Source organism: Phyllobates terribilis, unplaced genomic scaffold (assembly GCF_046119375.1).
Source record: "Phyllobates terribilis strain yellow unplaced genomic scaffold, ASM4611937v1 Scaffold_1__5_contigs__length_1240528914, whole genome shotgun sequence".
Classification (NCBI taxonomy): domain Eukaryota; kingdom Metazoa; phylum Chordata; class Amphibia; order Anura; family Dendrobatidae; genus Phyllobates; species Phyllobates terribilis.
In genome coordinates, this window is record NW_027362761.1 from 253,317,046 (window position 1) to 253,333,629 (window position 16,584).

Sequence of the window (16,584 nt, forward strand, 5' to 3'; positions counted from 1 at the left end):
AGTGCTCTGCTTCTCTCCATCATGTTAGAATGACATAGCTGGAGTGCTCTGCTTCTCTCTATCATGTTAGAATGACATAGCTGGAGTGCACTGCTTCTCTCCATCATGTTAGAATGACATAGCTGGAGTGCTCTGCTTCTCTCCATCATGTTAGAATGACATAGCTGGAGTGCACTGCTTCTCTCCATCATGTTAGAATGACATAAATGGAGTGCTCTGCTTCTCTCCATCATGTTAGAATGACATAGCTGGAGTGCACTGCTTCTCTCTATCATGTTAGAATGACATAGCTGGAGTGCTCTGCTTCTCTCTATCATGTTACAATGACATAGCTGGAGTGCTCTGCTTCTCTCCATCATGTTAGAATGACATAGCTGGAGTGCTCTGCTTCTCTCCATCATGTTAGAATGACATAGCTGGAGTGCACTGCTTCTCTCCATCATGTTAGAATGACATAGCTGGAGTGCACTGCTTCTCTCCATCATGTTATGGTGAGATTACTAGAAAGCTCTGCTTCTCTCCATCATGTTAGAATGACAGAGCTGGAGTGCACTGCTTCTCTCTATCATGTTAGAATGACATAGCTGGAGTGCACTGCTTCTCTCCATCATGTTAGAATGATATAGCTGGAGTGCTCTGCTTCTCTCTATCATGTTAGAATGACATAGCTGGAGTGCACTGCTTCTCTACATCATGTTAGAATGACATAGCTGGAGTGCACTGCTTCTCTCCATCATGTTAGAATGACATAGCTGGAGTGCTCTGCTTCTCTCCATCATGTTAGAATGACATAGCTGGAGTGCACTGCTTCTCTCCATCATGTTAGAATGACATAGCTGGAGTGCTCTGCTTCTCTCCATCATGTTAGAATGACATACCTGGAGTGCACTGCTTCTCTCCATCATGTTAGAATGACATAGCTGGAGTGCACTGCTTCTCTCCATCATGTTAGAATGACATAGGTGGAGTGCACTGCTTATTTCCATCATGTTAGAATGACATAGCTGGAGTGCACTGCTTCTCTCCATCATGTTAGAATGACATAGCTGGAGTGCACTGCTTCTCTCCATCATGTTATGGTGAGATTACTAGAGTACACTGCTTCTCTCCATCATGTTATGGTGAGATTACTAGAGTGCTCTGCTTCTCTCCATCATGTTATGGTGAGATTACTAGAAAGCTCTGCTTCTCTCCATTATGTTAGAATGACATAGCTGGAGTGCACTGCTTCTCTCCATCATGTTAGAATGACATAGCTGGAGTGCACTGCTTCTCTCCATCATGTTAGAATGACATAGCTGGAGTGCACTGCTTCTCTCCATCATGTTATGGTGAGATTACTAGAAAGCTCTGCTTCTCTCCATCATGTTAGAATGACATAGCTGGAGTGCACTGCTTCTCTCCATCATGTTAGAATGACATAGCTGGAGTGCTCTGCTTCTCTCTATCATGTTAGAATGACATAGCTGGAGTGCTCTGCTTCTCTCCATCATGTTAGAATGACATAGCTGGAGTGCTCTGCTTCTCTCCATCATGTTAGAATGACATAGCTGGAGTGCACTGCTTCTCTCCATCATGTTAGAATGACATAGCTGGAGTGCTTTGCTTCTCTCCATCATGTTAGAATGACATAGCTGGAGTGCACTGCTTCTCTCCATCATGTTAGAATGACATAGCTGGAGTGCTCTGCTTCTCTCCATCATGTTAGAATGACATAGCTGGAGTGCACTGCTTCTCTCTATCATGTTAGAATGACATAGCTGGAGTGCTCTGCTTCTCTCTATCATGTTAGAATGACATAGCTGGAGTGCTCTGCTTCTCTCCATCATGTTAGAATGACATAGCTGGAGTGCTCTGCTTCTCTCCATCATGTTAGAATGACATAGCTGGAGTGCACTGCTTCTCTCCATCATGTTAGAATGACATAGCTGGAGTGCACTGCTTCTCTCCATCATGTTATGGTGAGATTACTAGAAAGCTCTGCTTCTCTCCATCATGTTAGAATGACAGAGCTGGAGTGCACTGCTTCTCTCTATCATGTTAGAATGACATAGCTGGAGTGCACTGCTTCTCTCCATCATGTTAGAATGATATAGCTGGAGTGCTCTGCTTCTCTCCATCATGTTAGAATGACATAGCTGGAGTGCTCTGCTTCTCTCCATCATGTTAGAATGACATAGCTGGAGTGCACTGCTTCTCTCCATCATGTTAGAATGACATAGCTGGAGTGCACTGCTTCTCTCCATCATGTTATGGTGAGATTACTAGAAAGCTCTGCTTCTCTCCATCATGTTAGAATGACATAGCTGGAGTGCTCTGCTTCTCTCCATCATGTTAGAATGACATAGCTGGAGTGCTCTGCTTCTCTCCATCATGTTAGAATGACATAGCTGGAGTGCACTGCTTCTCTCCATCATGTTAGAATGACATAGCTGGAGTGCACTGCTTCTCTCCATCATGTTACGGTGAGATTACTAGAAAGCTCTGCTTCTCTCCATCATGTTAGAATGACAGAGCTGGAGTGCACTGCTTCTCTCTATCATGTTAGAATGACATAGCTGGAGTGCACTGCTTCTCTCCATCATGTTAGAATGATATAGCTGGAGTGCTCTGCTTCTCTCTATCATGTTAGAATGACATAGCTGGAGTGCACTGCTTCTCTACATCATGTTAGAATGACATAGCTGGAGTGCACTGCTTCTCTCCATCATGTTAGAATGACATAGCTGGAGTGCTCTGCTTCTCTCCATCATGTTAGAATGACATAGCTGGAGTGCACTGCTTCTCTCCATCATGTTAGAATGACATAGCTGGAGTGCTCTGCTTCTCTCCATCATGTTAGAATGACATACCTGGAGTGCACTGCTTCTCTCCATCATGTTAGAATGACATAGCTGGAGTGCTCTGCTTCTCTCCATCATGTTAGAATGACATACCTGGAGTGCACTGCTTCTCTCCATCATGTTAGAATGACATAGCTGGAGTGCACTGCTTCTCTCCATCATGTTAGAATGACATAGCTGGAGTGCACTGCTTCTCTCCATCATGTTATGGTGAGATTACTAGAGTACACTGCTTCTCTCCATCATGTTATGGTGAGATTACTAGAGTGCTCTGCTTCTCTCCATCATGTTATGGTGAGATTACTAGAAAGCTCTGCTTCTCTCTATCATGTTAGAATGACATAGCTGGAGTGCACTGCTTCTCTCCATCATGTTAGAATGACATAGCTGGAGTGCACTGCTTCTCTCCATCATGTTAGAATGACATAGCTGGAGTGCAGTGCTTCTCTCCATCATGTTATGGTGAGATTACTAGAAAGCTCTGCTTCTCTCCATCATGTTAGAATGACATAGCTGGAGTGCACTGCTTCTCTCCATCATGTTAGAATGACATAGCTGGAGTGCTCTGCTTCTCTCTATCATGTTAGAATGACATAGCTGGAGTGCTCTGCTTCTCTCCATCATGTTAGAATGACATAGCTGGAGTGCTCTGCTTCTCTCCATCATGTTAGAATGACATAGCTGGAGTGCACTGCTTCTCTCCATCATGTTAGAATGACATAGCTGGAGTGCACTGCTTCTCTCCATCATGTTATGGTGAGATTACTAGAGTGCTCTGCTTCTCTCCATCATGTTAGAATGATATAGCTGGAGTGCACTGCTTCTCTCCATCATGTTAGAATAACATAGCTGGAGTGCACTGCTTCTCTCCATCTTGTTAGAATGACATAGCTGGAGTGCACTGCTTCTCTCCATCATGTTAGAATGACATAGCTGGAGTGCTCTGCTTCTCTCCATCATGTTAGAATGACATAGCTGGAGTGCACTGCTTCTCTCCATCATGTTAGAATGACATAGCTGGAGTGCACTGCTTCTCTCCATCATGTTAGAATGACATAGCTGGAGTGCACTGCTTCTCTCCATCATGTTAGAATGACATAGCTGGAGTGCACTGCTTCTCTCCATCATGTTAGAATGACATACCTGGAGTGCACTGCTTCTCTCCATCATGTTAGAATGACATAGCTGGAGTGCACTGCTTCTCTCCATCATGTTAGAATGACATAGCTGGAGTGCACTGCTTCTCTCCATCATGTTAGAATGACATAGCTGGAGTGCACTGCTTCTCTCCATCATGTTAGAATGACATAGCTGGAGTGCACCGCTTCTCTCCATCATGTTAGAATGACATAGCTGGAGTGCACTGCTTCTCTCCATCTTGTTAGAATGACATAGCTGGAGTGCACTGCTTCTCTCCATCATGTTATGGTGAGATTACTAGAGTGCACTGCTTCTCTCCATCATGTTATGGTGAGATTACTAGAGGGCTCTGCTTCTCTCCATCATGTTATGGTGAGATTACTAGAAAGCTCTGCTTCTCTCCATCATGTTAGAATGACATAGCTGGAGTGCACTGCTTCTCTCCATCATGTTAGAATGACATAGCTGGAGTGCACTGCTTCTCTCCATCATGTTAGAATGATATAGCTGGAGTGCACTGCTTCTCTCCATCATGTTAGAATGATATAGCTGGAGTGCACTGCTTCTCTCCATCATGTTAGAATGACATAGCTGGAGTGCACTGCTTCTCTCCATCATGTTAGAATGACATAGCTGGAGTGCACTGCTTCTCTCCATCATGTTAGAATGACATAGCTGGAGTGCACTGCTTCTCTCCATCATGTTAGAATGACATAGCTGGAGTGCACCGCTTCTCTCCATCATGTTAAAATGACATAGCTGGAGTGCACTGCTTCTCTCCATTCTGTTAGAATGACATAGCTGGAGTGCACTGCTTCTCTCCATCATGTTATGGTGAGATTACTAGAGTGCACTGCTTCTCTCCATCATGTTATGGTGAGATTACTAGAGTGCTCTGCTTCTCTCCATCATGTTATGGTGAGATTACTAGAAAGCTCTGCTTCTCTCCATCATGTTAGAATGACATAGCTGGAGTGCACTGCTTCTCTCCATCATGTTAGAATGACATAGCTGGAGTGCACTGCTTCTCTCCATCATGTTAGAATGACATAGCTGGAGTGCACTGCTTCTCTCCATCATGTTATGGTGAGATTACTAGAAAGCTCTGCTTCTCTCCATCATGTTACAATGACATAGCTGGAGTGCACTGCTTCTCTCCATCATGTTAGAATGACATAGCTGGAGTGCTCTGCTTCTCTCTATCATGTTAGAATGACATAGCTGGAGTGCTCAGCTTCTCTCCATCATGTTAGAATGACATAGCTGGAGTGCTCTGCTTCTCTCCATCATGTTAGAATGACATAGCTGGAGTGCACTGCTTCTCTCCATCATGTTAGAATGACATAGCTGGAGTGCACTGCTTCTCTCCATCATGTTAGAATGACATAGCTGGAGTGCACCGCTTCTCTCCATCATGTTAAAATGACATAGCTGGAGTGCACTGCTTCTCTCCATTCTGTTAGAATGACATAGCTGGAGTGCACTGCTTCTCTCCATCATGTTATGGTGAGATTACTAGAGTGCACTGCTTCTCTCCATCATGTTATGGTGAGATTACTAGAGTGCTCTGCTTCTCTCCATCATGTTATGGTGAGATTACTAGAAAGCTCTGCTTCTCTCCATCATGTTAGAATGACATAGCTGGAGTGCACTGCTTCTCTCCATCATGTTAGAATGACATAGCTGGAGTGCACTGCTTCTCTCCATCATGTTAGAATGACATAGCTGGAGTGCACTGCTTCTCTCCATCATGTTATGGTGAGATTACTAGAAAGCTCTGCTTCTCTCCATCATGTTACAATGACATAGCTGGAGTGCACTGCTTCTCTCCATCATGTTAGAATGACATAGCTGGAGTGCTCTGCTTCTCTCTATCATGTTAGAGTGACATAGCTGGAGTGCTCAGCTTCTCTCCATCATGTTAGAATGACATAGCTGGAGTGCTCTGCTTCTCTCCATCATGTTAGAATGACATAGCTGGAGTGCACTGCTTCTCTCCATCAAGTTAGAATGACATAGCTGGAGTGCACTGCTTCTCTCCATCATGTTAGAATGACATAGCTGGAGTGCACCGCTTCTCTCCATCATGTTAGAATGACATAGCTGGAGTGCACTGCTTCTCTCCATCTTGTTAGAATGACATAGCTGGAGTGCACTGCTTCTCTCCATCATGTTATGGTGAGATTACTAGAGTGCACTGCTTCTCTCCATCATGTTATGGTGAGATTACTAGAGGGCTCTGCTTCTCTCCATCATGTTATGGTGAGATTACTAGAAAGCTCTGCTTCTCTCCATCATGTTAGAATGACATAGCTGGAGTGCACTGCTTCTCTCCATCATGTTAGAATGACATAGCTGGAGTGCACTGCTTCTCTCCATCATGTTAGAATGACATAGCTGGAGTGCACTGCTTCTCTCCATCATGTTATGCTGAGATTACTAGAAAGCTCTGCTTCTCTCCATCATGTTAGAATGACATAGCTGGAGTGCACTGCTTCTCTCCATCATGTTAGAATGACATAGCTGGAGTGCACTGCTTCTCTCCATCATGTTAGAATGACATAGCTGGAGTGCTCTGCTTCTCTCTATCATGTTAGAATGACATAGCTGGAGTGCTCAGCTTATCTCCATCATGTTAGAATGACATAGCTGGAGTGCTCTGCTTCTCTCCATCATGTTAGAATGACATAGCTGGAGTGCACTGCTTCTCTCCATCATGTTAGAATGACATAGCTGGAGTGCACTGCTTCTCTCCATCATGTTAGAATGACATAGCTGGAGTGCTCTGCTTCTCTCCATCATGTTAGAATGACATAGCTGGAGTGCACTGCTTCTCTCTATCATGTTAGAATGACATAGCTGGAGTGCTCTGCTTCTCTCTATCATGTTAGAATGACATAGCTGGAGTGCTCTGCTTCTCTCCATCATGTTAGAATGACATAGCTGGAGTGCTCTGCTTCTCTCCATCATGTTAGAATGACATAGCTGGAGTGCACTGCTTCTCTCCATCATGTTAGAATGACATAGCTGGAGTGCACTGCTTCTCTCCATCATGTTATGGTGAGATTACTAGAAAGCTCTGCTTCTCTCCATCATGTTAGAATGACATAGCTGGAGTGCACTGCTTCTCTCCATCATGTTAGAATGACATAGCTGGAGTGCTCTGCTTCTCTCTATCATGTTAGAATGACATAGCTGGAGTGCTCAGCTTCTCTCCATCATGTTAGAATGACATAGCTGGAGTGCTCTGCTTCTCTCCATCATGTTAGAATGACATAGCTGGAGTGCACTGCTTCTCTCCATCATGTTATGGTGAGATTACTAGAGTGCACTGCTTCTCTCCATCATGTTGTGGTGAGATTACTAGAGTGCACTGCTTCTCTCCATCATGTTATGGTGAGATTACTAGAGTGCACTGCTTCTCTCCATCATGTTATGGTGAGATTACTAGAGTGCACTGCTTCTCTCCATCATGTTATGGTGAGATTACTAGAGGGCTCTGCTTCTCTCCATCATGTTATGGTGAGATTACTAGAAAGCTCTGCTTCTCTCCATCATGTTAGAATGACATAGCTGGAGTGCACTGCTTCTCTCCATCATGTTAGAATGACATAGCTGGAGTGCTCTGCTTCTCTCTATCATGTTAGAATGACATAGCTGGAGTGCTCAGCTTCTCTCCATCATGTTAGAATGACATGGCTGGAGTGCACTGCTTCTCTCCATCATGTTATGCTGAGATTACTAGAAAGCTCTGCTTCTCTCCATCATGTTAGAATGACATAGCTGGAGTGCACTGCTTCTCTCCATCATGTTAGAATGACGTAGCTGGAGTGCTCTGCTTCTCTCTATCATGTTAGAATGACATAGCTGGAGTGCTCAGCTTATCTCCATCATGTTAGAATGACATAGCTGGAGTGCTCTGCTTCTCTCCATCATGTTAGAATGACATAGCTGGAGTGCACTGCTTCTCTCCATCATGTTAGAATGACATACCTGGAGTGCACTGCTTCTCTCCATCATGTTAGAATGATATAGCTGGAGTGCACTGCTTCTCTCCATCATGTTAGAATGATATAGCTGGAGTGCACTGCTTCTCTCCATCATGTTAGAATGACATAGCTGGAGTGCACTGCTTCTCTCCATCATGCTAGAATGACATAGCTGGAGTGCACTGCTTCTCTCCATCATGTTAGAATGACATAGCTGGAGTGCACTGCTTCTCTCCATCATGTTAGAATGACATAGTTGAAGTGCTCTGCTTCTCTCCATCATGTTAGAATGACATAGCTGGAGTGCACTGCTTCTCTCCATCATGTTATGGTGAGATTACTAGAGTGCACTGCTTCTCTCCATCATGTTAGAATGATATAGCTGGAGTGCACTGCTTCTCTACATCATGTTAGAATGACATAGCTGGAGTGCACTGCTTCTCTCCATCATGTTAGAATGACATAGCTGGAGTGTACTGCTTCTCTCCATCATGTTATGGTGAGATTACTAGAGTGCTCTGCTTCTCTCCATCATGTTAGAATGATATAGCTGGAGTGCACTGCTTCTCTCCATCATGTTAGAATGACATAGCTGGAGTGCACTGCTTCTCTCCATCTTGTTAGAATGACATAGCTGGAGTGCACTGCTTCTCTCCATCATGTTAGAATGACATAGCTGGAGTGCTCTGCTTCTCTTTATCATGTTAGAATGACATAGCTGGAGTGCACTGCTTCTCTCCATCATGCTAGAATGACATAGCTGGAGTGCACTGCTTCTCTCCATCATGTTAGAATGACATAGCTGGAGTGCACTGCTTCTCTCCATCATGTTAGAATGACATAGTTGAAGTGCTCTGCTTCTCTCCATCATGTTAGAATGACATAGCTGGAGTGCACTGCTTCTCTCCATCATGTTATGGTGAGATTACTAGAGTGCACTGCTTCTCTCCATCATGTTAGAATGATATAGCTGGAGTGCACTGCTTCTCTACATCATGTTAGAATGACATAGCTGGAGTGCACTGCTTCTCTCCATCATGTTAGAATGACATAGCTGGAGTGTACTGCTTCTCTCCATCATGTTATGGTGAGATTACTAGAGTGCTCTGCTTCTCTCCATCATGTTAGAATGATATAGCTGGAGTGCACTGCTTCTCTCCATCATGTTAGAATGACATAGCTGGAGTGCACTGCTTCTCTCCATCTTGTTAGAATGACATAGCTGGAGTGCACTGCTTCTCTCCATCATGTTAGAATGACATAGCTGGAGTGCTCTGCTTCTCTTTATCATGTTAGAATGACATAGCTGGAGTGCACTGCTTCTCTCCATCATGTTAGAATGACATAGCTGGAGTGCACTGCTTCTCTCCATCATGTTAGAATGACATAGCTGGAGTGCACTGCTTCTCTCCATCATGTTATGCTGAGATTACTAGAAAGCTCTGCTTCTCTCCATCATGTTAGAATGACATAGCTGGAGTGCACTGCTTCTCTCCATCATGTTAGAATGACATAGCTGGAGTGCTCTGCTTCTCTCTATCATGTTAGAATGACATAGCTGGAGTGCTCAGCTTATCTCCATCATGTTAGAATGACATAGCTGGAGTGCTCTGCTTCTCTCCATCATGTTAGAATGACATAGCTGGAGTGCACTGCTTCTCTCCATCATGTTAGAATGACATAGCTGGAGTGCTCTGCTTCTCTCCATCATGTTAGAATGACATACCTGGAGTGCACTGCTTCTCTCCATCATGTTAGAATGACATACCTGGAGTGCACTGCTTCTCTCCATCATGTTAGAATGATATAGCTGGAGTGCACTGCTTCTCTCCATCATGTTAGAATGATATAGCTGGAGTGCACTGCTTCTCTCCATCATGTTAGAATGACATAGCTGGAGTGCACTGCTTCTCTCCATCATGCTAGAATGACATAGCTGGAGTGCACTGCTTCTCTCCATCATGTTAGAATGACATAGCTGGAGTGCACTGCTTCTCTCCATCATGTTAGAATGACATAGCTGAAGTGCTCTGCTTCTCTCCATCATGTTAGAATGACATAGCTGGAGTGCACTGCTTCTCTCCATCATGTTATGGTGAGATTACTAGAGTGCACTGCTTCTCTCCATCATGTTAGAATGATATAGCTGGAGTGCACTGCTTCTCTACATCATGTTAGAATGACATAGCTGGAGTGCACTGCTTCTCTCCATCATGTTAGAATGACATAGCTGGAGTGCACTGCTTCTCTCCATCATGTTATGGTGAGATTACTAGAGTGCTCTGCTTCTCTCCATCATGTTAGAATGATATAGCTGGAGTGCACTGCTTCTCTCCATCATGTTAGAATGACATAGCTGGAGTGCACTGCTTCTCTCCATCTTGTTAGAATGACATAGCTGGAGTGCTCTGCTTCTCTCTATCATGTTAGAATGACATAGCTGGAGTGCACTGCTTCTCTCCATCATGTTAGAATGACATAGCTGGAGTACACTGCTTCTCTCCATCATGTTAGAATGACATAGCTGGAGTGCACTGCTTCTCTCCATCATGTTAGAATGACATAGCTGGAGTGCACTGCTTCTCTCCATCATGTTAGAATGACATAGCTGGAGTGCACTGCTTCTCTCCATCATGTTAGAATGACATAGCTGGAGTGCTCTGCTTCTCTCCATCATGTTAGAATGACATAGCTGGAGTGCACTGCTTCTCTCCATCATGTTAGAATGACATAGCTGGAGTGCTCTGCTTCTCTCCATCATGTTAGAATGACATAGCTGGAGTGCACTGCTTCTCTCCATCATGTTATGGTGAGATTACTAGAGTGCACTGCTTCTCTCCATCATGTTAGAATGATATAGCTGGAGTGCACTGCTTCTCTCCATCATGTTAGAATGACATAGCTGGAGTGCTCTGCTTCTCTCCATCATGTTAGAATGACATAGCTGGAGTGCACTGCTTCTCTCTATCATGTTAGAATGACATAGCTGGAGTGCTCTGCTTCTCTCCATCATGTTAGAATGACATAGCTGGAGTGCACTGCTTCTCTCCATCATGTTAGAATGACATAGCTGGAGTGCACTGCTTCTCTCCATCATGTTAGAATGACATAGCTGGAGTGCACTGCTTCTCTCCATCATGTTAGAATGACATAGCTGGAGTGCACTGCTTCTCTCCATCATGTTAGAATGACATAGCTGGAGTGCACTGCTTCTCTTCATCATGTTATGGTGAGATTACTAAAGTGCACTGCTTCTCTCCATCATGTTAGAATGACATAGCTGGAGTGCACTGCTTCTCTCCATCATGTTAGAATGACATAGCTGGAGTGCTCTGCTTCTCTCCATCATGTTAGAATGACATAGCTGGAGTGCACTGCTTCTCTCCATCATGTTAGAATGACATAGCTGGAGTGCACTGCTTCTCTCCATCATGTTAGAATGACATAGCTGGAGTGCTCTGCTTCTCTTCATCATGTTAGAATGACATAGCTGGAGTGCACTGCTTCTCTCCATCATGTTAAAATGACATAGCTGGAGTGCACTGCTTCTCTCCATCATGTTAGAATGACATAGCTGGAGTGCTCTGCTTCTCTCCATCATGTTAGAATGACATACCTGGAGTGCACTGCTTCTCTCCATCATGTTAGAATGACATAGCTGGAGTGCACTGCTTCTCTCCATCATGTTAGAATGACATAGCTGGAGTGCACTGCTTCTCTCCATCATGTTAGAATAACATAGCTGGAGTGCACTGCTTATTTCCATCATGTTAGAATGACATAGCTGGAGTGCACTGCTTCTCTCCATCATGTTAGAATGACATAGCTGGAGTGCACTGCTTCTCTCCATCATGTTATGGTGAGATTACTAGAGTACACTGCTTCTCTCCATCATGTTATGGTGAGATTACTAGAGTGCTCTGCTTCTCTCCATCATGTTATGGTGAGATTACTAGAAAGCTCTGCTTCTCTCCATCATGTTAGAATGACATAGCTGGAGTGCACTGCTTCTCTCCATCATGTTAGAATGACATAGCTGGAGTGCACTGCTTCTCTCCATCATGTTAGAATGACATACCTGGAGTGCACTGCTTCTCTCCATCATGTTAGAATGACATAGCTGGAGTGCACTGCTTCTCTCCATCATGTTAGAATGACATAGCTGGAGTGCACTGCTTCTCTCCATCATGTTAGAATGACATAGCTGGAGTGCACTGCTTCTCTCCATCATGTTAGAATGACATAGCTGGAGTGCACCGCTTCTCCCCATCATGTTAGAATGACATAGCTGGAGTGCACTGCTTCTCTCCATCTTGTTAGAATGACATAGCTGGAGTGCACTGCTTCTCTCCATCATGTTATGGTGAGATTACTAGAGTGCACTGCTTCTCTCCATCATGTTATGGTGAGATTACTAGAGTGCTCTGCTTCTCTCCATCATGTTATGGTGAGATTACTAGAAAGCTCTGCTTCTCTCCATCATGTTAGAAATACATAGCTGGAGTGCACTGCTTCTCTCCATCATGTTATGGTGAGATTACTAGAAAGCTCTGCTTCTCTCCATCATGTTACAATGACATAGCTGGAGTGCACTGCTTCTCTCCATCATGTTAGAATGACATAGCTGGAGTGCTCTGCTTCTCTCTATCATGTTAGAATGACATAGCTGGAGTGCTCAGCTTCTCTCCATCATGTTAGAATGACATAGCTGGAGTGCTCTGCTTCTCTCCATCATGTTAGAATGACATAGCTGGAGTGCACTGCTTCTCTCCATCATGTTAGAATGACATAGCTGGAGTGCACTGCTTCTCTCCATCATGTTAGAATGACATAGCTGGAGTGCACCGCTTCTCTCCATCATGTTAGAATGACATAGCTGGAGTGCACTGCTTCTCTCCATCTTGTTAGAATGACAGCTGGAGTGCACTGCTTCTCTCCATCATGTTATGGTGAGATTACTAGAGTGCACTGCTTCTCTCCATCATGTTATGGTGAGATTACTAGAGGGCTCTGCTTCTGTCCATCATGTTATGGTGAGATTACTAGAAAGCTCTGCTTCTCTCCATCATGTTAGAATGACATAGCTGGAGTGCACTGCTTCTCTCCATCATGTTAGAATGACATAGCTGGAGTGCACTGCTTCTCTCCATCATGTTAGAATGACATAGCTGGAGTGCACTGCTTCTCTCCATCATGTTATGCTGAGATTACTAGAAAGCTCTGCTTCTCTCCATCATGTTAGAATGACATAGCTGGAGTGCACTGCTTCTCTCCATCATGTTAGAATGACATAGCTGGAGTGCTCTGCTTCTCTCTATCATGTTAGAATGACATAGCTGGAGTGCTCAGCTTATCTCCATCATGTTAGAATGACATAGCTGGAGTGCTCTGCTTCTCTCCATCATGTTAGAATGACATAGCTGGAGTGCACTGCTTCTCTCCATCATGTTAGAATGACATAGCTGGAGTGCTCTGCTTCTCTCCATCATGTTAGAATGACATAGCTGGAGTGCACTGCTTCTCTCCATCATGTTAGAATGACATAGCTGGAGTGCACTGCTTCTCTCCATCATGTTATGGTGAGATTACTAGAAAGCTCTGCTTCTCTCCATCATGTTAGAATGACATAGCTGGAGTTCACTGCTTCTCTCCATCATGTTAGAATGACATAGCTGGAGTGCTCTGCTTCTCTCTATCATGTTAGAATGACATAGCTGGAGTGCTCAGCTTCTCTCCATCATGTTAGAATGACATAGCTGGAGTGCTCTGCTTCTCTCCATCATGTTAGAATGACATAACTGGAGTGCACTGCTTCTCTCCATCATGTTATGGTGAGATTACTAGAGTGCACTGCTTCTCTCCATCATGTTGTGGTGAGATTACTAGAGTGCACTGCTTCTCTCCATCATGTTATGGTGAGATTACTAGAGTGCACTGCTTCTCTCCATCATGTTATGGTGAGATTACTAGAGTGCACTGCTTCTCTCCATCATGTTATGGTGAGATTACTAGAGTGCACTGCTTCTCTCCATCATGTTATGGTGAGATTACTAGAAAGCTCTGCTTCTCTCCATCATGTTAGAATGACATAACTGGAGTGTACTGCTTCTCTCCATCATGTTATGGTGAGATTACTAGAGTGCACTGCTTCTCTCCATCATGTTGTGGTGAGATTACTAGAGTGCACTGCTTCTCTCCATCATGTTATGGTGAGATTACTAGAGTGCACTGCTTCTCTCCATCATGTTATGGTGAGATTACTAGAGTGCACTGCTTCTCTCCATCATGTTATGGTGAGATTACTAGAAAGCTCTGTTTCTCTCCATCATGTTATAATGACATACCTGGAGTGCTCTGTTTCTCTCCATTATGTTACGGTGACATTACAGAGTACACTATTTCTATCATGCTACGGTGACATGACTGGAGTCACTGCTTCTATCCCCTGTGCTCCTGTCTTCATATAAATAAAGTAAAGACAAAATGGATTCGCATGGACAATAGATTGTGCTCAGAGGGAAAAGTAACGTATATATATATTAGATACCCTCGGCACAAAAAGAGGTTACTAGTATAATGTCAAAAAAGAAAATTTAATCAGAGCGACCCAAAAAATGGAAAACAGAGGGTATCTAATATATATACTGTCTTCATCTAGCTACTTGTTATTCTCATTATTATTTAGCGACTTGTCATAACGCCGTCAATGTAACCCTAAGCTACAATTGCTATAGTATTTTTATTCTCCATTACCACAGCAACAAAATAATGATTCTTTCATTGATATCTATATTTCTGACTTGTAGAAACTCTTTATATCTTGTTATTTTCTTAGATTGAAATGTGCCTGAATCAACGTAAAGTTCCATTTAACTAAGCAGATTTCTGCCCATAAATGAGCGCTGATTGACTATTCACAACTAGATTAGTGCTCCTTTAAAGGACAGTTCACACGGTCCTACAAAAACTGTATGAGCACAGAACAATCATTAATACAATTGTTTTGTCCCCATCAGGATACATGTTGTCGGCAACACATAGAGGTGCTGCCAACAATGGTGATTTTTATGCTAGAATAAACAATGACACGTTTACACCAGCTGATAATTATAATCCAATTATTACAATAATATTGTAACAATATTATAAGAATTATAATAGGGAATGATTGTTCTTAAACGCTCGTTCATTGATTATCGATACATGCAAATTGACCTTAACATTTCAAATCTTTACATTCAGGATTTCTTTTCATCATGTTTTGTCTACAGCAACTGTGTGTTCATGGATAATTACATGTATCATAATCATATCTTTCATTCATATCATATCGTCGTATCATACAATCATCGTATCATTCATCTGTTCCTAGTACAATATTTCCTCACTGACATCTGTTAAATGGAGAACAAGATGTATTTATCGTCATTTCACTACTCGTGTCATATAGAATTATGGAATCTCATCATTCACACTAAACACCTGTGTCTGCATGGAATTAAATATACTAGTCGGTTGTGTTCACACACAGGAGGTATGCTATAGAAATTTCTGTAAGGGTAAATCAATAATCTGAATGGTGTATTATGGCTGCAAGCACATTAAATTCTGCAAGCCCTACTCCGATAAATGTGATTGTAGCAAAAATTTCTGCAGTAGATCTGCCTCCTGTGAATTTACCCCATACTATAGAGGGCCTTTCCATGATGAAACATTCTTGACTTCATCTTAATACATGTTATATGTTTATATTGGTTCTCATTAATTCCCAATCACTCACCTCTGGGGGCTTCACATACTCGGCAACATCCCAGATCCTCTTCGTTCCTCTGGGAGCTTTAGACATAGAGACTCCTTTGACTTTAGTGATGACTGCGCTCTCTGGGCCAGTCTCCCGAGCCTGATATCCCTTCTGTGTCACAAACACATACCTATCAATGAAGAAGTAGTCATCAGACACATCAGGATGAGGAAATTCTAACACTACTAAAATGTTGTAATATATATAGACACTAAATGTCTGCTGGTTACACCAACTAACATATTACTTTCATGAATGTCTGCTCTTTATGTCCTCTCCTAGATGACCACTCACCAACCAAAGTACACAATGATCAAAAGCTGTAGTAGTCTGTAGATGGTTCCAAGATGACGATTCTTGACCACAATCACTTTGGGGGTCTCGTACTCCCATAGTTGCCCGATCCATGATAGGGAGAGATTTCGACAGCCAGTCATCGGCCAACGTCCTGTCCACGGGCACAAGCTGGCACGTGGTCCCAATACTCCTGTATTTTGGCTTTAAAGGTAGAATCCTTAAAATACACATCTAGGTCCACAAAGCTGAGGTTTCTTGCTTCTTCTTAGAATGTCTGTAAAGTAATAAGTGGTGATCTAATGAGGGATGGTAAAGTAACAGAGCAGAGGGGGCACAAGAAGCAATTGGATTAGCACATTTTATGCATTGGTTCCCTCTAGTGGTACATTTAGAGAATACATTCTGTTTCTGGACTACTTATTTCATGACTAAAGTATATGTGAGTTAAATGCCCTTTCTGAGGAACCTGAACATTTTTACCAAAATTTAGATTGGGGTAAAATAATTACCTGAG

The 16,584-nt window shown here is 43.1% G+C and overlaps 1 protein-coding gene across 1 annotated transcript in view; it reads right to left on the reverse strand.

Moving 5' to 3' along the window:
• P2RX2 (purinergic receptor P2X 2) overlaps positions 1–16,345 on the reverse strand; it is a 58,894-nt gene extending 42,549 nt beyond the window's left edge. Inside the window, exons 1-2 of the mRNA XM_073653602.1 lie at positions 16,068–16,345; positions 15,753–15,903 (exon numbers count right to left, since the gene is read on the reverse strand). Of these exons, the coding sequence (XP_073509703.1) occupies positions 15,753–15,903; positions 16,068–16,210 (294 nt within the window). The 5' untranslated portion in view covers positions 16,211–16,345. The remainder of the gene's footprint in view (positions 1–15,752; positions 15,904–16,067) is intronic.
• Between the last annotated feature and the right edge of the window lie 239 nt (positions 16,346–16,584).